At 40.6% G+C, this 24300-nt stretch overlaps 1 protein-coding gene across 1 annotated transcript in view; it reads left to right on the top strand.

Moving 5' to 3' along the window:
* The window catches only part of LOC139466930 (MAM and LDL-receptor class A domain-containing protein 1-like), an 81780-nt gene that overhangs the window by 33536 nt on the left and 23944 nt on the right, over nucleotides 1-24300 (top strand). The window contains exons 50-86 of the mRNA XM_071248653.1: nucleotides 508-654; nucleotides 1226-1476; nucleotides 1982-2072; nucleotides 2366-2479; nucleotides 2952-3217; nucleotides 3962-4190; nucleotides 4597-4865; nucleotides 5311-5398; nucleotides 5880-5999; nucleotides 6488-6625; nucleotides 7179-7304; nucleotides 7814-7944; nucleotides 9072-9156; nucleotides 9693-9812; nucleotides 10083-10232; nucleotides 10885-11000; nucleotides 11599-11763; nucleotides 11959-12049; nucleotides 12522-12674; nucleotides 12926-13189; nucleotides 13784-13917; nucleotides 14518-14623; nucleotides 14943-15346; nucleotides 15833-15923; nucleotides 16141-16278; nucleotides 16691-16950; nucleotides 17260-17494; nucleotides 17598-17720; nucleotides 18538-18665; nucleotides 19181-19313; nucleotides 20024-20176; nucleotides 20667-20825; nucleotides 21094-21218; nucleotides 22031-22121; nucleotides 22536-22676; nucleotides 23036-23292; nucleotides 23795-24026. Of these exons, the coding sequence (XP_071104754.1) occupies nucleotides 508-654; nucleotides 1226-1476; nucleotides 1982-2072; nucleotides 2366-2479; nucleotides 2952-3217; nucleotides 3962-4190; nucleotides 4597-4865; nucleotides 5311-5398; nucleotides 5880-5999; nucleotides 6488-6625; nucleotides 7179-7304; nucleotides 7814-7944; nucleotides 9072-9156; nucleotides 9693-9812; nucleotides 10083-10232; nucleotides 10885-11000; nucleotides 11599-11763; nucleotides 11959-12049; nucleotides 12522-12674; nucleotides 12926-13189; nucleotides 13784-13917; nucleotides 14518-14623; nucleotides 14943-15346; nucleotides 15833-15923; nucleotides 16141-16278; nucleotides 16691-16950; nucleotides 17260-17494; nucleotides 17598-17720; nucleotides 18538-18665; nucleotides 19181-19313; nucleotides 20024-20176; nucleotides 20667-20825; nucleotides 21094-21218; nucleotides 22031-22121; nucleotides 22536-22676; nucleotides 23036-23292; nucleotides 23795-24026 (6024 nt within the window). The remainder of the gene's footprint in view (nucleotides 1-507; nucleotides 655-1225; nucleotides 1477-1981; nucleotides 2073-2365; nucleotides 2480-2951; nucleotides 3218-3961; nucleotides 4191-4596; nucleotides 4866-5310; nucleotides 5399-5879; nucleotides 6000-6487; nucleotides 6626-7178; nucleotides 7305-7813; nucleotides 7945-9071; nucleotides 9157-9692; nucleotides 9813-10082; nucleotides 10233-10884; nucleotides 11001-11598; nucleotides 11764-11958; nucleotides 12050-12521; nucleotides 12675-12925; nucleotides 13190-13783; nucleotides 13918-14517; nucleotides 14624-14942; nucleotides 15347-15832; nucleotides 15924-16140; nucleotides 16279-16690; nucleotides 16951-17259; nucleotides 17495-17597; nucleotides 17721-18537; nucleotides 18666-19180; nucleotides 19314-20023; nucleotides 20177-20666; nucleotides 20826-21093; nucleotides 21219-22030; nucleotides 22122-22535; nucleotides 22677-23035; nucleotides 23293-23794; nucleotides 24027-24300) is intronic.

Raw genomic sequence — 24300 nt, 5'->3', positions numbered from 1 at the left:
TCCAATATCTTTTTTGACAAGTTATTTTTTCAGGACACACTGCGTGTCCAGCGAAATTGATTATTCTTTACTAAATAAAAATGAGGTTAACTGAATTCATTTCAGTCAATCATAATAAGGTTTTTGATTTCAATAAGACATTTGTAAAGTATGGTACAATGTCAATGAGATGAAGAGACAATGGTACCATTAACAATTAAGAATATTAATTACTAATAATAACATGAATATTACTCGTCTCGCCCGTACTTGTGTATGGGCATGTGGTATGTGGTGCGAACAACATAGGTTTAAGACGTGTTCAATATATTGTACATAAAACCACCTTTAGCAGAAACCTAATGGGCACTATGGTCCATTATTGTAATATCAAAAACATGATAATTCGAATCTATGGTATCAAGAGCTTCGAAGTGTCATTATTTTGGGTCAATAATTGTTGTTGAACCTTTGGAGAGAATACTCCATTGACAGGGACTCCCTATACAACAGCTGTTCTGTTTGCAGCTCCACTTTACAGCTGCGACTTCGAGCATGGCTCTTGTGGATGGTCGCAAAGTCACACTGACTCATTCGACTGGACGCTCCACCAAGGCTCCACCGGAAGTGTAGGGACTGGACCAAGCTTTGACCACACAACGATGAGCACACAAGGTAGCCCCTCATGCGTGTGAATTGCTGTAATGTGTACTGTCAGGTCCAAAGGCCTTTTAAGACCAATTCGATCTATCCAACATATACTGCTCACATAGACAGAATGTATATTATCACTATTTCGGGATTATAGTGTGTTTTGTCAACATTTCGCTTTATCCATCTTTGTTACATTCAGTGTACATCCAATATGTGAGTAGTGCATATGCAATAAAACTGAGTGTAATACTTCATTGCAACATAGTATTACAGTGGCATCATATAAAAAAACCAACACCAGGTACCTCGTAAGAGTTCATCAAATACCATTTAAAGAAACGTCTTCATGCCCCTACAGAAGTATTGTCATCTGATAATGCTGGACTTTAGTCCAATCCTACTGCTCCTTGATCTGGTAGGGGAGAACAGGTATTGGTGCAAACAGTAAATACTCACTGACTAGTGAACAAGAACTAATTCATAGATCCGAATAATGGAGGGTTTTTGTATCAAACTTTCTTTTGTTTAAGATGTCCTAGGGTGGCATGGCACACCCACATGTTCAAACTTATTTTACCCTCATATTATTTAGGTCACTACATCTACATCGAAGCGTCGGGGCAGCAGCCAAACGCATCAGCCGCCTTTGTAAGCCCAACGTTCACAACAACAGGTCCGACGTGCGTCACGTTCTGGTACCACATGTACGGTTACCATGTCAACCGTCTTGGAGTCTATCTGCAGAGCACCGGCAAGTTTCAACAACAGTGGACCAAAATCGGTACCCAGGGAAATCAGTGGAAATATGCTGAGGTGGAAATAGGAGCAGTCATTAATACCCAGGTGGGTCAACATTACAATTGTTCAATATGCATACGCCACTGATTATGTTAGATCGTCCCTTAGATTCATTTAACTCGTTATTTTAAGTTGATTTCATAGAGTTGATACATTGTTGAGTTGTAGTGGCTCCATTTATTTTGTCCTTTTGACCGACCCGATTTGTTGTATTGATAAATTGATTGATAAATATTCTTATACCCTTAATCTGTAAATTTACTAATATGCACTTGAGAAGGAAGGGTCCTTTGTGGCCAAGCCGTCTCTGTGCAGTTTTGCGTCCCTTGGGCTTGCGAGAAACCTATGATGAAGGGTTCAAATCTCGCTATGCCCTGAATATATGTATACACGTGTACGTGGATTTCACCAAAACGGTAAAGCCTTCCATCACCTCTAGCTTTCCTCACACATCAATTTGACACCCGTGATATGTCGTAAATTCTGTTCAAAGCAGCTTTAACCCAAACGCATTGACACCCATTTTTGTATTTTCTATCGCATATTCCAGGTTGTGTTTCAAGCCCTGCGTGGTATCGGCTACCAAGGAGATATTGCCTTAGATGACCTCAAGATTCTCAACGGAGCCTGTCCTGCGCCATGTATGTTTATACGTAATAGACAAAACCAACTTCTTGTTCCTGACACTCTGTAAACCAGTTCCTGTCATATTGTAACCAAATTGTTTGTAAGACCTGCGATATAACTGAAATACTGTTCACAAGAGGCACAGTTGTCACCATACCACATCTCGTAGGTTACACCACTTGGTAAACGTCTATGACCTGATGCACTTAAGGCCCGCTTCCACTGGCACACAGTGATATAACTTACACGTTGTGCTAATAAGATACACATTGAAGTAGAAATTACCATAACTCATACTATGTTTTAGCATACTGTGACTTTGAAGACATTAAACTGTGCGGCTACACCCTGACCAGCACTGATTGGTCAAGAACACAAGGGACTGGACCAGTCAAAGACCACACATATGGAACGAGCCAAGGTTATCTATAATTAAAGTGTTCTTGCTATAATAATGATAATCACCCAGTCGCTATGTGGCTAACCATTTATGCCATACATAGCCAATTGTAATGTTATGGAATACAGTATTTCCATTAGTCAGCTATGGTTATGCACAAGACCCTGTAGCCAAATCGGTCGTAGATAATGTTATGTTAAGAAATTTGGATTACAGCGTGCCCATTGACCAACACGTGTCTTCAGAGACGACGCAAACAGAGATGGGTGGTTACTATGTGTGACCTGGATTTTCGCGTGCCGTCATGCCCCAACCATGTTATTGATATCTATTGAAGTTCACTTGGCCATATCCCTACTCCTGTGAAGACCTCCAAGGTGGAATAGCGTCCTGATATATTGGCGTAAAAGCCGACTTAAGGGGACTGGGGTTGTTGCAATGGTTGAAGGTGTCATGGGACACACCGTTACCCATTCAATTCATCTCATTTCAGGGCATTATATGTATATCTCCCCCAATCCTGCCACAATGAAAGTAACGAAGGCCCAGATGTACAGCAAGCAGTACCCTCCACCACCCAATGGCCAGTGCGTCTCATTCTGGTATATCATGAGTGGTCGTAATGGCGGTACCTTCAACCTGTACGCCAAGCAGGAGAGCGACAAGACCCTGGCCAAGCCCAAGTGGAGTCTGTACGGAGACCAGGGCAACAGGTGGAAGCTTGCTAGGATTGATGTCACTGCACAAGAGAAATACCAGGTTAGACATAGATAGATGACTAATTACATAGAGGGATGGGACACAGTTTGCCCATTGAGTTTCATAAATGTAAATGATCATGTTCTGAGTAAGTTGTTTTTTTATATGAGTGAGAGAGTGAAGAGTGGTTTTTATGACGGTTGTATCAAGATTCCAGCAATATCAGGTTGGGGACTTCACACGTTGAGGAATTGAAACCCATTACTCTGACAAAACGTGATATCACTAAAATACTGTCATAAAACAATGTCACTCACTTAAGAGCCCCCATGGGAGCATATTGTTTATATCAAGTCATTTGAAATAGGATTGTTCACATAAATTGATTACGAAGTACTCATATTCCAATCTAAAACATGTTTGGCTGACCCAGTAGTTTTTATGTTTGCCCCAATTTGTGAAGTATGACCTTGTAGAATCAACATTCATCTGTTACCCTTCCTCGATGAGCCTGTATTGAAATTGTGACGCTATTGAAACCAAACCAAACTAGCTCTGAAATGACAAAAGTTCCTGAATGACATATTAAAGTATCAATAATTGTTGTTATATTTACTGGGCGGCATAGTGGTTAAAGCGTTCGCTCGGCACGCCGAACACCCACGTTCGATTCCCGACATGGGTTCAATGTGTGAAGCCCATTTCTGGTGAAACCCGCCGTGATGTTGCTGGAGTATTGATAAATGCCGCGTAAAACCATACTCACTCTCTCTGTCATATTTACTGCACGTTTACGTATTTCAGCTCGTGTTTGAGGCAATTCAGGGCAGTGGCACAGGAACTTTCATTGCCCTTGACGACATCAGTGTGTCCAGCGCTTCCTGCGCCTCCCTTGCCTCCTGTGACTTCGAAAACAGTTTTTGCAGCTGGATGCAGTCCAAGTCAGATGATTTTGACTGGACCAGGCGTCGGGGGAGCACACCGTCCACCTATACCGGACCCACGACTGACCACACACTCGGAAGTAGTACAGGTAGGCTCCCCTCAGCCTCAGTGTCTTTCTAAGTTACTAAACATCGTTGTTGGGGACCTTCAGCGCTTAAGGTGACATACATTTATTTCGCTGTAAGGGAGAGCCAAACACTAGTTTGCACCTGAACACGTTATTTTCCAAAGATCCAGCCTATTCACTGAACGATTTTTGTTTTATAAAACTTGAGCATATTGTACCATCTATCAACAGGGTATCAGACAGGGTAGCCTACTATCGTAGATTCGTTCCTCTCCATGGGTACACTGTCTGTTTGTTGTTGGTAGTTTATCGCCACAATAGGCCACATTCCACCTATATGACGTGTACACTGTGTGAAGTCTATGCCTGGTGTCCCCCGCCCTCATACAGCTGGAATGTTGCTAAGAGCAATACATGTTTTTTTCAGGTTACTACGCCTTTATTGAATCCAGTTCCCCAAACAACGCAGGCGACATTGCCACCCTCCAGTCCCAGATCATCCCAATGAACAGTGCAGTGCCTAACTATTGTCTCAGCTTCTGGTACGATATGAACGGTGCCTCCATCGGCAGCCTCAACGTCTCCCTCCAGTACCCTAAGTCTCAGCCACAGATGATCTGGACGCTTAGTGGTGCCCAAGGCAACAAGTGGCAACAAGCTTTTGCCAGGATAGACAACCCATATGACAACTTCGAGGTAACCCGCATAATGTTATTGAAATGATTTAAATATCATGCTGTAAGTGAGCGTATTAGTTGGGTTTGACCTCACTATGTATGGGCGATCATAGTGTATGTCTGTTTCCCGTCCTGGTGACGGATTAGTCAAAAGAGTTAGTTTGTTTTTTGGGGGCCAGACCGATGCGATTTTTTAGATACATTTTTAACTATACAGAAATACTTAACTTATCATAAAGCTCTTGCAGGTGCACTTCAATTGAAGATGTTCACCATCAACTGCCCATGCACAAAATGCACAGGATACAGTTACATGCTTTCTCCTCATGGTTTCTCCGGGATCTAATTAGCATATCGAACACGATAAGCTAAAAAAGAAAGGAAAATATAGATAGGTCTCTGATTTTAAATTTCACATCAGCATATGTTGAACAATATCTGATGATATGTCAACTTTTTTCCAGTTGTATATTTCTGCATCTGTGGGCTCCAGCTATACGGGAGACATCGCCATTGACGACCTTAACCTCATCAGCGACTCCTGTGACAGTGGTGTGTACTTTAACACTATGGACAAAATATATTAAGATATATCTGTGCATACCTGACATGTATTCCAAATAAGCACAATGAAGCTGTCACAAGAATGACATTGTTAGACGTCAGTGTCGCAAGAGCAACAATGTCTATGTTTCAATGTCGACACGTTACTGGGGGCATGAGGTGTTGAATATCAATAATTTGATTATGGTCAACGTAAAGCTTTGTTGGTAACATGTTCTCTCGTCGATGAAGACCTAGTTCAATTTCAACGTTTATGCAATGTGTGAAGCCCTTGATATATAATAAGATGTGTTTGTGTATTTACTTTATCGTATCGTGTAGGCATCAACACATCATGATATATCATATCAAGTGTTCTGGCACAAGAAGTAAACCATATCATTATGTTATAGTGTATTAGTCCACTTTGGCGACGATACATTTTCTTGAAACTTAAAAAATAACATATGTTATATAAAATATGTTGCAGCTCAAAAAGGGGCAAATGGCACCTTCTACTGCCAGGACACCGCCAACACAAGCGTCCCTCTGTCGAACGTTTGCAATTTCATCCGTGACTGTCCAAACGGAAACGACGAATTACAGTGTGGTGAGACACAACTGAAATCAGTTTTCTCTTGGTGTTTGTAAATTATTGATTTTTTGTTGCTGTATTGTGCACGCATCAGTGAACGAGCTGCGACAGAGAGAAGGTGGAGAGGTGACGATGGGTGCGTGACCCGTGAGAGTGGTCATGGCTCTGTGCTGCACTACATTGAAACAAGGGTGTATATCTTCTATCATGTTCTCTCTGTTCACACAACAGCAAATGGGTACCGAGTAGACTTTTTTGGTAATTTGAATTCAAAAACATAATAACGCCTGACAGACAGCTTGGCTTGTATACTGAATCTGAGAATGCAATATGAACTAACAGTGGAGACATTGACGGGGACGAGCAATGTGATGTCGGAAGCCTTTCACTTGATATGTGGACTGATTCTACGCTATGACAATTTGTGACTTTCTTGAAAAATTCATGATCATCACCTTCACACATGCCGGGCAACTTATGGTTATACCATTGCCTCTGTTCAGGTGACTGTGGATTTGAGGGCACTTACTGCACTTGGACAGATGATAGTCAAGGAAGCTTCCAATGGACCCTGGGACAAAATGAAACCAGGACGTCAAACACTGGTCCCAGCTTTGACCACACCTATAACAGCCCTAAAGGTAAGCGGTCAGATTCAAGCAATTACATACATTTTTTCCTAGCTCTGATCTGACAGACACACAATACTACGTACGTCATGATGTTAAATAACATATTTCCTGACATATGTGTAGGTCACTGTGTAGGGGAGGCAGTATTTAACACAAAGAGGGTCAGCTGATCGCATGGCATCTGGAGTTAGTTCCCCTCCCTGACACAACTCACAACTACATGTATCACACACAATAATGACTTTAGCTATGTTAAATTATTATATTAATTATATGAGCGTCACAATGACAATGACTACCCTGTGTGGATTAAGGGCGGGAATAGGTCAGTCTTGTCGTAAAGTCTTTCAAAAATGGCATTAGTTTGGTGAGGCTCAGTCTTGTCGTAAAGTCTTTCGATAATAGCAATAGTTTGGTGAGGCTCTACAAGTTGCCTGATTGGCTGTCATTGTACTTGGGTCGTTATTCATGGTTTCAGCCATTGGCGTTTGGGCACCAGCCTCAATTACTGACACAGTAGGTCACCATGGAAATAATGTTCGTGTGTTGTTTGATGTTGCAGGCACGTACCTGTATGTTGACGCAAGCTACGGCACAAGGAGCAGTGTAGCAGAGTTGGTAGGCCCCAAGCTGGGTGCCTCCAGTTCCACCTGTCAGATGTCCTTCTGGTACTTCATGTATGGAGCAGGTGGGTGGACAGCCTCACACAATTACTTTACGTTCACACAATGATTGGTCAGTGAAGATCTCTTTGACTTTAGCACAATGATTGGTCAGTGAAGATCTCATGGCCTTTGGCGGTTACATATTTTTTATTTCTTTCGTTTTATGTGACATATATAAGAAAAACTATGAATATCCCTAAGGATGAGGTGTTCCAACTTCACCGACCAGACGGAGATAAAGGTTCCCAATTAAATCAAAATAGTTGCTGCATATAACTACTTTGAATGACATTTGCAAGTTGATGTGATGCACAAGGACTTCTTTGAATGGCATGTACAAGTTGGTGTGTTGAGAAAGGTCAAGTTATCCTGGAGAAATTCCTTTAGGTGTTGTATAGTTGGTTATCTCTAAACTTGTCCCCCTCATTCAAAAGGTTATGCTGTAAAGGAAAAGCTGTATATTTTACTGTGTATGCTTTAAAACAGATGTCAATAACACAATAAAGTTCCACATTTGAACATTATCTCCAAGGTATTGGCACCCTGAATGTGGCAGCGCGGGCAGACAACAGAGACACCGTACTGTGGGAGAGACACGGGAACCAGGCTAAAAAGTGGCTCAATGGAATAATTGACATCGGAAGGATTTCTACCTCATTCAACGTAAGCTTTACAGTAGAACCCTGTTTAAATGGGCAGCACCGTTCCTATATAATCGTCTTGACTATCACGTTTCCTAATAAAACACCATTATGACAATTAACCATTCATATAATTGATAACTTGGATTGTTCGTGGCTGTATCCTCTAGGGGGGTTAAAGTAGTGTAAAATTATTGTCCCCCTGAGGGTATAATAAGTCCATATCATTCAAAGTATGTTATTCCTACTATGGTTTTAAGAGTAGAATATATGTTCTCTTAATTTGAATAAATTTGTCAATAATCGCCAATACCTGAAGGGAAGATGTAAACCCGGCTGGGGTCCATGCAGGAAGCGGAAGTACTGTGCGTCCCCATGGTCCCTAGTGTGGTGATCTATAGCCAGTTTTTATAATGTAATGTTATGTAAAGTGCTTTTGATTTTATGATTACATACTAGTTTTAAATATATTTGTGTGATAAGTCTAGTTATTTTACTGTACTTCATTGGCAGGTTTTTATGTAAGTCTCTATGTATTTATTATATTTAACCCTTGATAGTCACTGATGGCTGAAATATTGCCGATGTGACTTAAACTTTTAACTCACTCACTTACTATTCAAAGTAAAATATTGCTGACTTTAAAAGGACGTACTATTAACTGTTTTGGAGGAAGAACTTGATTTAGTGATAAAGGCAGAATGTTTTAGGTCAAATTTATTAACAAATTCTCTGAAAGGGGTAGGTGAACATTTGTTCTTTATTTAACAACATATTGGGTCATCGTCAGAACAGCCTGCATGTCAAAGTGCGTTTATTTTCAAATAGAAGGGGATTTTTTTCAAGTGTTTTCCCGAATAAGTTATTTTTTCTCTCAGCACCCCACTCCTGAAGAATAATAACTCCCTGACTTGAGTTGTTCGTTTCTAAAATGTGTTGTTACAAAAGTGGAGTTTATATATCAGGTCTAACTTTCAAATTGTTTTTAGAATGATTTCGCATGATGTGAACGTCAAATATGATGAAATCGAATTTCCATGTTATGCGCTTGTACAAATAAATAATTTTACCTACAGTTTATTAATTTTTTTGTTCAAGAATAGTTGATATATACGTTTGAAGTGTCATGAGTGTATCTTTGTGTTAAAGATCGTCATCCAAGGCAGCAGAACATTCAGTGTGCTGGGCGACATCGCTATCGACGACGTCCAATTCATCAACTGCAACTTCCCTCGTATGTCTCTGAATCATGTTGAAATTAAATCCCAATCAATGATCTGTTTATGATAGTGTTGTGCTTGATTTAATCCTACCTGTGTGTTCTATAAATAGCTACACTTTGCAGATAGATGCTATTTTAGTACAATTATGTAAAAAGTAATTCAGAATATTTGAAGCAACTTTGTTTATACTTTGCAATACAATTGATCACACTGAATCATTAAAATCATGTTGTGGGTGGCCGGAAAGTATAAGTTCAAATATTAGCACTATGTAGCTTATCTCCAGGCGTAGGTTGTATCAGAGCTCATTATTGATATATTGTCTAGCGTGACCTCCGGTATCCACTGGTCGTAGGTTCAATCCACAATTGCTCAAGTTATGATCCTGCGCAGGCACCATTCAGGAGGATGTTGTCAACAAAGTGATAAAAGGCCAAGACTTGCACCACTTTCATCTCTTACCAAACAGCACAAAGTTGTTTGACGAAAATAATTCGAAGTTAATTCACAAAGCTTACTCACGCAATGCTTTTCGTTGATTACACAGCTGTTCAACCAACCTGTAGCGGAAGTCAGTTCAGATGCAAGAGGGGTGCATGTGTACCCAACTCCGACCGCTGCGACTTCTCTGACGACTGCGGAGATGGTAGCGACGAAACGCAATGTAGTGAGTAGCTGAAAAAACTCTGTAACCTGATTAACCAGTGCAATAAGTCACACCCAGGCAACATCCAGGCCAGATATACATAGCATTCATAATTTACATTACGCAGATGACACACTCGGTAAACAATGTTCTAGAGGCAGGATGTCCACGTGTATTCCAGCTAGCTTCCCGCCACTGCCTTTACAATAAGGCAGATAGAGAAAAACAGATAACAGAAATGACCCTCTGGGTAACAATGTACTAGAGGCAATATGTCCACATGTATTCCAGCAGGCTACCCGGCACGGTGTGACTTTGAAACCAGCCTCTGCAGCTGGACACAGGATAAGGGAGACAACTTCGACTGGACTAGATCCAACGGTCAGACAAGCTCAGTTGAGACCGGACCATCACGTGACCACACCAGAGGAACATCTCTCGGTAAACAGATTAACTTTTGTTCCCAACCGGTAGAGACAGTCACTGTCATTTAGTGCTCTTGTGACTGTGGTGTTCATTTACATATTCATAATTCAAAATTGTGCAGTGGAATTAACACAGTATTCCAGTGTAAAAGTTGGAACAGTGGAACAGGTTGGTTCGGTAGTGGTTAAAGCATTCCCTTGTCTCGTCACGCCAAAGTTACATGTTCATCTCTCAACAGGGGTACAATGCATAAAGCCTATTTTTGGTATCATCCTATGAGACATTGCTGTAATATTGCTAAATGCGGAATATAACCGTAATTCTTAGATACATGTCCTACTTAATTAGTGAGAGAGTTTGGTTTTGGAAATATACGCGGGTCTTCAGCTCATTGTCATTGAATTTTACAATTTTGGTATATGCTGAACTTCCCAAAACGTATTGTTCCTTACGTCCAGTTTCATTTATTAACTTGCCGACACTACTCCCAATGTGAACAATTACTTCGTGGTGAACTCGTCGTGTACATTAGTACACGTTAAAAAATATGGAAATTCTTTTTGTATATGTGTTTTTCAAAATGGACCTGAAGCACTTCTTTAAATGAGTGTTAAAATATGTAATGTTAGATGTGAAACGAGTAACAGACGTGGTTCTTCCTGCCCAGGTTACTATCTGTTCATTGAGACGTCAAGCCCACGTAAGCAAGGAGACAGAGCCCGTCTTGTTAGTCCGACCTTCAACCCAACCATGAGCAGGAAACGAGCTGCGACAACGTGCACGGTAAAACACTTTCTGTTATCTCAACGAGTAGTAGATTGTTACCACAAGGTGGCATTGAGGAAATATATAATGAGGAAATATGGCATTGATATTTCTCCCTCAAACATGCATGCACAACAGGTGTCGACGACAGGTGTATTGTATTATACAGGCAGCAACCGTCTCAGGATCTTGGGATATGGTTGTTGTAGGTTTGAATCCAACATTTGACCCAATCAGGATCCCTAGATGACATTCCAAATATTGTGCCATGTTTGTCTCCATGAGTAGATGTTAGATGATCTGCCGTCACCACACCCTCACACTTGGACTATAGTTTATGGTAAACGTCTACAGCGTCACATAAAGCTGCCATCCCGTCATACAACGGCTCACAACATCACCATACCCTCACTCTTGGACTTTAGTTTATGGTAAACCTCTACTGTGTCACATTGAATTGCCATCCCGTAATATAACTGCTCACAACAGCACCATACCCTCACTCTTGGACTTCAGTTGATGGTAAACATCCACAGCGTCATATTGAGCTGTTATGCACTCACAGAACTGGTCACAACACATCAATGAAACCCACGTGTGATTCTTGTATTGCTAGCTCCGGCTCTACTACCACATGTACGGCAGATCCATTGGGGCTCTGACTGTCTACAGTCGAACATCAACAAACGGAGCTTTACAGAAGATCTGGACCAAAACCGGAAATGTTGGAGATTTCTTTGAGAGAGCAGACATCCAAATTTACGCTGCACAAACATTCCAAGTAACTATGTTTTTTTTATTTTGGAAATGACTTTATATATATATATATATATATATATATATATATATATATATATATATATATATAATCAGTTGTCATGTTTCATTTGATTCTCAAATTCACCCCTAAGGCGTTTGAACGATGTGAGAGTTAACAAACATGAAGTTAATCACTCTCCTTGATTGCCATTTTCAGATTGTCATTGAAGGTGTCGTTGGCAATGGCTACACAGGCGATATCGGCATTGACGACTTGTCAGTAACGCCCGGATGTGTACCGAGTTCATGTAAGTGCACATGTCATTGAATCCCATAATGTCACGTTATCTGTGCAGGTCGTTAGATGCAACTTGCTCGTGTAGACAGGCTGGCTGACTTGGTAGACTAGGAATGATTGTACTCTGGTATATTGCTCGTTATATCAACAACTGGTTTGCCAAGGCCAGGCTCGATTATTTAGCAGGGATAGTGCTGACTCAGGCGTTAAACAGTATTTATAAACTCACATGCCTATGCAAGAACCTGGTTCCACTTTGCCGATACATTTGTATTCAAATGTCATAAGAATGTGATAAGGTTCTCAGTATTAAAATATTTTGAACTCAGTTATATCCCATTTCGTGTTGCATAGTGAGCCGCCCAAGCTCTGGTCAACTACTTGTCTGCTACCCAGTGTTAATAAATATATGTATTTCATTATTCTAATAGGTTTGAAATATTATAATGTGAGAGAACGTCATAGATTTCTGTTGGTTTCAGCGGTTCTTCCAACTGGCTCGCCAACCCCTCCGACCACGCCGAACCCATGTGGTTTTAACCAATCAAAATGTGACAACGGCCAGTGCATCCCAGCATCTCAAGTGTGTGACTTCATCGTTCAGTGTCTGGACAAATCTGACGAGAAGAACTGCGGTAAGTTTCAGTTACGTAGACCTACGCTACGTGGATCCACATGAACATGAAAAGAATGTGTATCATAACATTATGAACTCATCGCTTGGTATTTCATTTATTCATTTTTTGGAGGGTACGCGAGGCCTGGTTCTGTGCACATTAGCGTCCCGTGTGCATGCGGGGTCGTTGGTTCTTTTCCTGTGGAGATCTGCCCCTTGCAATTGTACTGACTGCATAAATACTGACTGCATATATTTTTATGTCCATAGGTACCTGCACCTTTGAGAATGGCCAATGTGGCTGGATGGACATCAGCACCGGTACCTACAAGTGGAGCTCATACCAAGGAGTTGCTGGCACAGTCGGACCCAGCGTCGATCACACCGACAACAACCAAACCGGCCACTACATGGTGCTTGGACACGGGTCAGGGGTCTACAAGAGCCGCGGTCAACTGGCCAGTCCTATCTTTGGGGCAACTGGACCCAGCTGCCGGATGAGCTTCTACCACCATATGTTTGGAATGAGCGCAGGTAAGTAAAAATATAGAGCTCATTCTGACTGCTAAATGTTTGGAATGTGTTCTAAACAGTACAAATACAGAGTTCACTCTGACTGTCACTCGTTTGGAATTAGCTCATGTAAGTACAAATATAGAGCTCATTCTGACTACCAAACGTTTGGAATGAGCTCATGTAAGTACAAATATAGAGCTCACTCTGACTACCAAACGTTTGGAATGAGCTCAGGTAAGTACAAATATAAAGCTCAATCTGACTACCAAGACTTTGGAATGAGCTCATGTAAGTACAAATATAGAGCTCATCCTGGCTACCAAATGTTTGGAATGAGCTCAGGTATGTACAAATATAGAGTCAATCTGACTACCACATATTTGGTATGAGTTCCAGTTAGTTGGATAGTGTGAATTGTATGTTGTACCGAAATTCCAAAGTGTGGCCACCAGAACCTTGTTTACTCGGATAACGATCACTGTCATTTAGGTCACTTTGACCTCTTTATGTGCAAGGCATGTGGCATAGAGTAAAGATACGATCACAATTGTAGTTATGTCTGTGCATTAAAGGTAATTGTTCATTTTTTGTCAAATTTATATTGCTATTCAGGCAACCTGCGTGTGCTGCTGCAACATAGCACACATCCTAATGACGTCGTCACTCTGTGGAGCCACACCGGTAACCAAGGCAACAGCTGGATAACAGATACAGTTGACATTGGGCAAATCAATGCTGGCTACAGGGTAAGATATCGCTGCAACAAAACACCTATGACATTAAGGAAGTTAGACTTTGGATACATATAAAGCATTTGCTACTTTTTGATATTTTCAATCTGAAAAAAAATGATGAAAGTAATCTGGTTAAGTAGAACTCCATTGTATCATATTCGAATCCAAACAGTGGTACTTTGTGTGATGGTGAGTATTGATATCCCCCTTCATGACATACCCAGAGTAATTTGCTTTCTTTGGTTTTAAGCCAGTTTGACTTTGGTTTTACAACAGTTTTCCGCAGGCTTTAGCAGTGTACCGGGATACCAATACAGCTAGACGCATACATAAAATACATCGCACTAATATTGATATTGGAGCATTGTCTCATTGTACTGTGATTATGAATTAAAACTGAAAATTGCAATGAAACGAAACTGTATGTTTTATGTTCTTTAGATGTCACAACTGTATTACTAGGTCAGCATGATAAAGCAAAACGCTTTCATTCTAACCGTCAAGTGAGTTTCAGAAACGGCTCATACCAGAACCAGACTGACAATACTGGATTACTCAATATCTGATGTTAGTTGCCCCATGTAACTTCGTAACCTATTATCCATAATGCAGGTTGTGTTCGATGGTCTGCCGTCACCAGGCTACGGAAAATACGATGTCGCCATTGATGACGTCACATTCCTGGACTGCCAGACGGGAGTAGTGTACAATGATACAAGTAAGAACTTTGTTTTACAATTCTTACATAACTGTTCAGCAGATCGGTATATATGTAGTCCTTGTTTGCCATAAGTCACAATAATCATAAGGGTCTACAATGGCTGGCCTGAAGGATTACTTCGATATTGTATGAGTATGTATCTACCTTACCACTTGAAGAAACTGCGCACCCTCACTTATCCTTTTACCTCTTTATCTTTTTACGGACCTAGGTAAATACAGCGAGGTCTTTGTTTTCATTTTGTCCTTCTACATGGGCCTGAGACCTTCATGCAAATGGCCTTGTTAAATGAAACATCATATTTTCAAATCTTCAGGCATGAACTGTACCTTCGAAACCGGATACTGCGGATTCTTCCAGGAGTCAATGGACAACTTCGACTGGACCAGAACCAATCGTTCAACACCATCATCTGGAACTGGTCCTGATCGGGACCACACCACTGGACACGGATTCTACATCTACATCGAAACATCTTCTCCACGACGATATGGCGAGAAAGCACAACTCACTTCCGGTGTCCAGAAAGCAACTGACCAAACTGGCGCCTGTCTGACGTTCTGGTATCACATGTTTGGACCCTATGTTAGCACCCTGAATGTGTACATGAGAACAGGAGGTTCCACTGTCAACAACTCGGTCATCTGGACCCGTTCCAAGTCCATAGGGAATGTGTGGACGCAGGCACAGAGATGGATTACCAGCACTCAACCGTATCAGGTAGAGTTTGAACATAGCTCAGCCATTGTTGTTTAGAGACTAATTGTAAACTTAACATTTTGGCGTTGGCTCAGTTGTATAGCAGTGTATCGCATTAACTTGGATGGAGTGTCTCACAGTTTGCAAAACCTTACAACTTTCGTGATATCCACGAGAACAAGTGATGGGAATCTAGGATGTGAAGTCATGATCAGCAGAACGCGGCAGCCCAGGACGTTCAGTTTAGGTTCTTGTAGGATTGGTACATGTTGCAGACAAATACAAACCTGACAGGAGAAACCATAATGGAATAATTAAACTTTGCATCAGATACCCAGGTTCATTCAGGACAGGTAGAAACCATTACACGGGCGGCAGAAAATGATGAATAATATTGATCGAAAATTAAATGATTTATTGTATAACACCTTAGATATTTAATATTAGCTCTGCGTTCACGGGTATACTAATCTAGGCGTAATAACAACATACATTATTTGTTTTCAGGTTATGTTTGAGGGTACCGTTGGCCACAGTTATCTGGGAGATATCGCACTTGATGATATATCACTCATGCCAGGACCGTGCCCTGCTTCATGTGAGTAACCCCACCTTATTGTAGTTCATATGGCAACTACAGCGGTGTAATAGTTTGTTGTCGTGAATAGTAACATGATATAACGGGCGTATTGGTTTCAAACTGTGTAACATTTTATTAGCATGAATAGTGAGGGTGAAATTGGTTTCCGTCTGTGTTACATTTGTTTATCATGAATAATAAGGTCTCTGATGTAACGGGTGATATTGGTTTACAGATGTATGTGACTTTGAGGTCGACACCTGCGGTTACACACAAGACACAAATGATAACTTCGACTGGACTAGATGGAGAAATGGTACCACTTCGCTTAATACTGGGCCCAGCTACGACCACACTACCGACAGCGGCTTAGGTTTGTTATATTATCAACCTAGCTTCTTTCTCTGTCTACTTGTACCCTTCTTTATGTCTGTCTATCTTCGTCTATCCAACTGCTCACTAAATGTGTGTCTACAAATATTATTGCGTCATACCATCCTTCTCATTTTTTTTTTTATTTTTTGCTTTTGGTATATGTCTGTCTGTCTGTCTCGCCCAGTCTTTATCGTGTTCCCTCTCCCTGTCTCCTACTGAGGGAAACTGCATTTCTGGCTTTAAAACTTTTACCGCAATGGAGTTTTTCAATAAATGAATAAATATGAAGCAAAACCATTTTACAACTCTGCTGTTACTGACCGCGAGCACTTCGAGTCAACTTGTGTTCCATACATTTTGAAAAAGACATCCTATACCCCACCCTGACATTGACACTTCCCTGCGTACAGGATACTACATGTACATTGAGTCATCGACACCGAGGGTTGGGGGAGACACAGCACGATTGACCAGTCCATCATACCCAGCAGTCACGGCGCCGAAATGTGTCAAGTTCTGGTACCACATGTACGGGAATCAGGTCGGCCAGTTGAACGTGTACGTCAAGTCTCAAGGAGTGATGGGGACGGCTGCTTGGTCCAAATCCTTCAACCAACTGAACCAGTGGCATCATGGAACAGTTGATGTAAACAAACAGACCGCATGGCAGGTGCGTCTCTTGTGGTCTGATGCATGGGTGATATCTTTGATCCACAGTTATAATTCTTGAAGGAATAGCTATTCATAACTGCAGTCAGACATGTAGGCAAGTAAGGATGTTGATCTATGTTTCCATCATAAACCTTGCATAGTTTCCAAAACAAGATTGTTGTCTTTGTTCTGGTGCTTGTACACTTAGAGAACAAACTCACAATTCCCACTGTTATAGGGTAAGCAAAACGTCACATACCTTTCTGCAAGATTCTTGTGAAATGACACAGTCTGTTGTGTATTATTATTTATATTTTCTTCTTTAAAGATTGTGTTCGAAGGCGTTATAGGATCTGGTTACCACGGCGACATTGCAATTGATGACATCCGTATCGTTGACGGCAAATGTCCTGTACCCGGAAGTTGCACATTCGAATATGACACGTGTGGTTACAGCGATGGACACAACAACGGCGACCAATTTGACTGGTTGAGGAGCTCAGGAGGGACACTTTCGGTTGGAACAGGACCCAGCGTCGACCACACATCAAACTCAGACCAAGGTGCGTACAAAACTGTCTACAATGCCTTTTAGTCACAGTCAATGCATCACGGAGAAGCCAAACACTCTTTCGGAACCCCAAATGCGTACTGCTTCTGTTGCAGGATACTATATGTACATTGAAGCCAGTGGACGTAACAGGAACGACCGAGCCTGGCTGTACAGCGAATACCTCCTCCCGACATCATCGTCCTGCCTCTCCTTCTGGTATTTCATGTATGGAAAGGGTAAGTGGAACGAACCTACGCTTCGTAATACATCGCAGAATAGGTGTCGACGTTGCACAAAATTATCACAATGAGTCTTCAATTTTAGGCATCCTTGACAAAAATTATCTTCAAAGCAGTTCTGTATTTTGACTTGTACCATATGGTCCTGTCTTTTATCGGGTGAACAATTGACTTGCCTTTGCATGTGTTTGTGATTGGTGCCATCGGATGTTTCATAGTGATTGTTAAATGCATGTTCATGATACAGTCGGTATCATACAATCGACTGTACGTTTAGGGCAGATGTATTGTGGCTATGGAAAGGAGTTTAGTCGCATCTTTATATTTTGTTTCTGTCTGTGTGTTGCCTTCCTCTACGTTGATGGGCGTCATGGCTATTTCGTGTATCTGTATAATCCACTATGATACTCGCCTGTTCATACATCTCTAACCGTTGGCACTGTGATTCATGTCCATTCCCTTCAGCATAAATTAGACAAAATTGTTCATTTGAACAGACACAGTAATATTCTAAGGGAAAAGAACATATATGCTTATATCGACATACAAATGTAAGCAATAGACACTACATGATCCAAATGCAGATAAACTGGAATCCACAGATATATGCATAAGTACAGCCTTTAGTTTATTAAGTCTATTCATCTTTCTATGGATAATGGTATGTTCTTCCATACCTGACCACTGACGGATAATTTGTGTCTATTTCTTTATGGCTGCCTAAAGGATATATAGGCCTCTTACTATGGTTATTCTTATGTCTGTGATTAAAGTAATGCCAATTACCATGTCTGTGTATCTGTTCCTGATGTAGACGTGGGAGCACTGCGCGTCTATCAGGCAAATCCCTCCAAGAGCACGCTCATCTGGTCTATGAATGGAAACCAGGGACAGCAGTGGATCAACGCCAGGCTCCACATCAACAGCACCGTCAGCTACCAAGTAAGATGCTGTCAAAACCCCACTGGCGTGGTATAACTGCGAATCGGACGTGTTTTCTGAATCGAAGTTTGCCAGGTCAACATATAATCTGCCAGGCAAAAGAAAGTATACGCCCATGTTTGATGGTGGCTTAAAACTGAAACAAACACGAAATGTTTTTTAAATGGTAATGTATTCGATACGTCAATCATTCTTATTTTTCGAATTTTTAAGTTTGCACTGTTTCGGCAAATACACACGATATACATTGGAACTCGCCGATAACTGTCACAGTAGGAGTGTTATTTAAGCTGTAACTATGGCTGCTCTAGCTCTAAACAAATACAAAATAATTCTGTCCAAATTGGCTCCGTTGGTCCGTTGGAATGGTCTAAGTATAATGAATTTGTTCCAGGAAGGTCCCAGTGTGATACCCTTAGTGTACAATTCATGAATAACCTACCACGCCCAACTTATTCCAGTAACACTTATCCATACATTATTTCCTACAATGAATGTTGCAATTGTATTGCCAGCTCATCTTTGATGGCGAAATCGGGACGGGTTATCAAGGAGATATATCTATTGACGACATCGCCATAACACTTGGTCTCTGCAACGCAACCACCGCGACCACCCCAACTGCAGCCACCACCACCGTAACCTATGGTCAGTTATTACATTGACCATTTAAGTTACCATGTTTTTCTAAGAATGCCACTATACATTCAGTTTGATATGGAGCCCTCTATTGTCAAAGAAACACCATTTTGATACAGAGCTTTTTGGGAAGATTTGTGAGGTCTGATCGGATTGAAGGTTTGCTTCTTCATGCTCTTGACTTGTTCTTATCAATAGTAATCACTTTATTCTCCACTCTTCAAGAACCTTCGTGGCAAGACAAACTCCCATATTGTCATATACGGTGACAGAAATGGGGATCGGTTGTTTGGAATGTCTATCCTTGATGTTGCAGATGTGACATTAAATTACATGTACTCACTCACTCACTCACTTAAACATTGGATATGACGTGATCAAAATGTACAGTTCAAGGATCATACGCAACTACTGATGCAGATATAACTTTTATACCATGCTTGCTACACCACGCCCATCACTTATTGTAAATGTAAATATTTCTCTGTGAATATTCAATATCCAAATCAAAAGTTGAGTAGTACTTTATGAAGAATGGCTTTTCCTGCCATGAAGTGTCGACTAACAGGCCTAACGTAGTTTTATTATGGTAACTGTTCTGTGATAATTGAACTTAAATAGGAAAGTACTATTGGTTTGTTGCCTTCAATCAAAAAAATGATATCAGTGTAAAGAAATAATTCTGCAGATCTCTTTATTGATGACTTTATTTTGAACAGCCCCAACTGTTGTTGACTGCAACTTTGACAGCGACAACATCTGTCATTGGCATCAAGACACCACGGACGACTTTGACTGGACCTTACAAAAGAATTCCACAGGCTCTATCAACACTGGACCAACATTTGACCATACCACACAAACATCTAAGGGTAAGTCTGCATATTCCACACAGCGGCATAAGTACATCTCACTAAATCAATTTATATTCCGTGTCAGAAATATTATTGAAGAAAGTAACTATCTTAAGGGTATCATTTAATTTTTCTGGTTTAACCAGATGGTCGTGGTTGCAATGGACACGAATTGATAGCACATACAAGCATTTTTATGTTCATTAAGTAGTTTCCAAAGTTGTACGTTTGTGCAACATGATGCTGTTACTATATAAAACAATATTGAGCGTTTTCACATACCAATGTTATGTTACCTAACGTATCACAAATATGTCACTGCTGAAATGAACGCATGGCTCCTGGTTGTATTTGCATATCATAACGTTAATGTTAATTTTTGCTATCTATGTCTATGAATCAAAGTTAAACGTTTCAGATTTAGGACAACAAATATCCTACCTATTATGGGCTATGTGTATAGTACATTTACAGAAAATTCTGACCTTCACCTTCAATGTTCATGCAGGGTACTACATCTACACAGAGGCTTCTGGTAAGAGGGGCAATTCTTCGGCTCGAATCATCAGCCCCAGCATAACAGTCGACACAGTGGGGAAATGTCTAAAGTTCTTCTTCCACATGTACGGAGGACAAGTGGGGCGTCTCGATGCATACGCAATGCAAGGTAATGAATAATCTGTGAAAAAAAAAATACTTAAACCTCCGATTTAATCTGACAAATGATTTGTTCTTTGAAAATAAAGTATCTGTGAAATGTGTTAATATTCAACGTAGATGGAGCACTACATTTTGTGAGCATCATGGTACTCCTTGTTACCCCTTAAACATTGAAACTGCCGAACATACTTCACTGTAGCCAGGATTTGTGGAGATGTTTAGAGCATACGTTTTAGGATATTATGATACACTATGATATATGATTAAATCAACAGGGACAACACTCGGCAAGCCAATTTTTACCAGAATCGGTGAACAAAACAATCAGTGGAACTACGGTGACATTTACCTGACCCCCCAAACCCTATCCACCCCGCAGACAGGATCCACTGTCATACAGGTGAGCTGGGGTGTAACATGTTGTCATTACTCTAGCGATCTGAAAGACAAGTCATCTTGTAAAAACCGCACAAGGCTGTTTGCCAGACTTTTACGGATTTCAAGACGTCATTATACTTTGTGTGACATCACAAGCGTTTCACATTATAATTGATCCTGTTCCAGCTTTGAGTAGATAAATGTTATTTATCACCGAAAATAAGTTTTTGAACATATGAACTTTGTGAACTGTGTAATAATATATTTGTTACATGTGTCACTAGCTGGGCGTAGTGGATATTTAGAGCTGAAATGTTCGCACACCCTTTGTCCTGACTAAATCATTTTGGTATTCATCTAGCGCTCCTAGAAGTACCAGATTTCACACTATTGTTGAAATGTACTTCATTGCTACTTTTTACCATTCTGTGTTGACATCCTCTGTAGAACCGGCCCTGTTATGCTTATTTAAAAGTAAGGCGATTCAAATAAAGATCGAGTAGTCCTATCTGCTGATATATGTCACTGGCAATGTACCGGGTGTGCTTGAAGCTCGGCGGTGTGGATAGATGTTTGTTATTGACTGCTGGTTTGCCTGTCCCTGGATCAATACCCTTAGCACATACACATGGATAAGAGAACATGATGAGTGCATGCATATTTGGCAAAAAGATATATTGACATTGCAGCATGATGGTCCTGGTGAATACGTATCGACAGTTTGTTCTGTCCTGAACAATGGATAACTCAAACATTTATGGGAATTGGGTGTCATTGTACCTATTTGTGAGTATGTACTAAGCATTTGTTACCTTGGATGTATTTGTCTTTCAGCTTGCGTTTGAAGGTAAAATCGGGACAGGTTACCAAGGAGACATTGCTCTTGACGACATCTCGCTCAACGATGGACCATGCCCACCTGACCGTTAGTGGAATCGTTCATGAAACATCCATCATATAGTCCTACCTGTTAAATGGGTGCAGATGTGTCAAGCTTCAGATCATATCAGTGAAACCTTTTCACAGCTCAACCCTGTACCTTACTATCTGTAGTGACTACCATATAAGATACTGAGAAGTACAAATGAGTTACCTGTTACAGTGTGTCTGTCAAGGCCCTATCGATTTATATTCAGTCAGTAGTTACATCTTTAATAAACACTGATGCATTGTATTGTGCTTTAGAAACCATATCTATTATTCTGTATTAAAACGAAGAAGCTAACATCTGCTAATAAGTGCATATCCACATCAATGTGATATTTCTATTATCATAATTGAATTATCATTGTTGTTGTTAAACTCAGGCCTATAAATTTTATCAATATGCTTTTTTCAGAAGTATGTGACTTTGAATCCCCCGACATCTGTAGTTATCGCCAAGATCAAACAGACAATTTCGATTGGACACGAGCACATGGATCGACTTCGTCGTCTGGCACGGGTCCACCTAACGACCATACATATGGAACTTTCAATGGTAAATCTGAACGTCATTGAGCAAAATACACGCACGGCACTCAAAATGCAATAGTCAGATCAAAACAAGGCGCAGTACTTGGCAATATCCCATTTAAAACCTTTACAATGAATCATAATACCAGATGTTCGCAAATGTTCTAAAGTAATTGTAGCATAAGCTGTTGAGGGCGTGACACCTGCATGTGTAGTGAGTGAATATGTCTTAACGTCGCATCAGTGTATATGAAGACCATCAATGACAGAAAGTACTTATATATCTTTGCTGAATCTCTAATTTGTGAATATTTATTTTGAAATTACAAAGCTGATAGTTTCAAATGTAGTGTGCAGCATACAAAGACATAGGTATGTTTTCAGGTTACTACATGTACATCGAGGCTTCGGCTCCACGGAAACAAGGTGACAAAGCTCGTTTGATTGGCCCTCATTTCAACAAAATTAGTGGACAGTGTCTTCAGTTTTACTATCACATGAATGGAGTTACCATGGGAACGCTGAATGTGTATTTCAAGAAACAGGGCAGTCTTGGACACGCAGTCTGGTCGAGGTCCGGTAACCAAGCTACCGATTGGCTCCCAGCTCAGATAAATCTAAACAGCGACGTGCCATTTAATGTATGTTGGATTTGACGTTTCCTTTATGGGTGATATTGAGAGCAAGATTTTGTGACATCTAAGCTTTTCTTTCTTCAGCACGTTTCAGGACGGTGTGACATAAAATGGAACTATTATCGACACAATTGTGTGATTCTATTGTCTCGTACTATTATTAACTTTAAAAGCATTTTCGAGAATTCTAAGTTAACCTTTTGGCGAAATTTGGATATATGGTTACACTTTAGTTAAGCACTTTAGCACTACACAGACACATTTTTAGCAAAACATGATTTCAAAACGTTAAAACGAAATTTTGATAGCATGTTCTGTTATTAATTTTATCAGTTTATGTTATTTTTGATATACATATATGTACAAGAATGTCACATTTACCTCACTTCGAATGAAGTTGAATTAATGCTTCGATGGTTTTGTCTGCAGTTAAATTCATCATCTTCTCTACATGACATATAGCATGCTTCGTGTCATCCATTGTTATAACTCCCGCTGCCCTCTTCAGGTGATCTTCGAAGGCATAGTTGGGAGGTCCTACTACAGTGACATAGCAATCGATGACATCACAGTCAAGCCTCGACTCTGCCAGCCTTCAGGAGGTTGTGATTTTGAATTTGATACCTGCTTATGGACTAACGCCGTCGTTGGAGACGACTTTGATTGGCTGAGAGGCAGTAAGAGCACAGGGTCATTTGGCACGGGACCAACAACTGACCACACTCTTGGATCAGCACAAGGTATATTTGGAGTGAGTGAGTGAGTGAGTGAGTGAGTGAGTAAGTATGGTTTTACGCTTATTTTATGTACTGTCCAGAATATCTAAAGACGGATACATAATATGTTGCAGTCAGTAATCGTTATCTCCAATTCTAACTTGATTTCGTTGCAATAAAGTGAAGTAATATGTGCTGCAGATCACTTTACATAATCACAAGAAATCTCTGCTTAAAGCACATTCAATTGTACGATTTCGTAAGCATGTGTTTATGAATCAGTATCAAACAGTGATGA

The sequence above is a fragment of the Haliotis cracherodii genome, unplaced genomic scaffold (assembly GCF_022045235.1).
Source record: "Haliotis cracherodii isolate W230 unplaced genomic scaffold, xgHalCrac1.p SCAF_19, whole genome shotgun sequence".
NCBI classification, from domain to species: Eukaryota; Metazoa; Mollusca; class Gastropoda; order Lepetellida; family Haliotidae; genus Haliotis; species Haliotis cracherodii.
The sequence above is the reverse complement of the archived record's forward strand: the minus strand, read 5'-3'. Positions and strand labels throughout refer to the sequence as shown.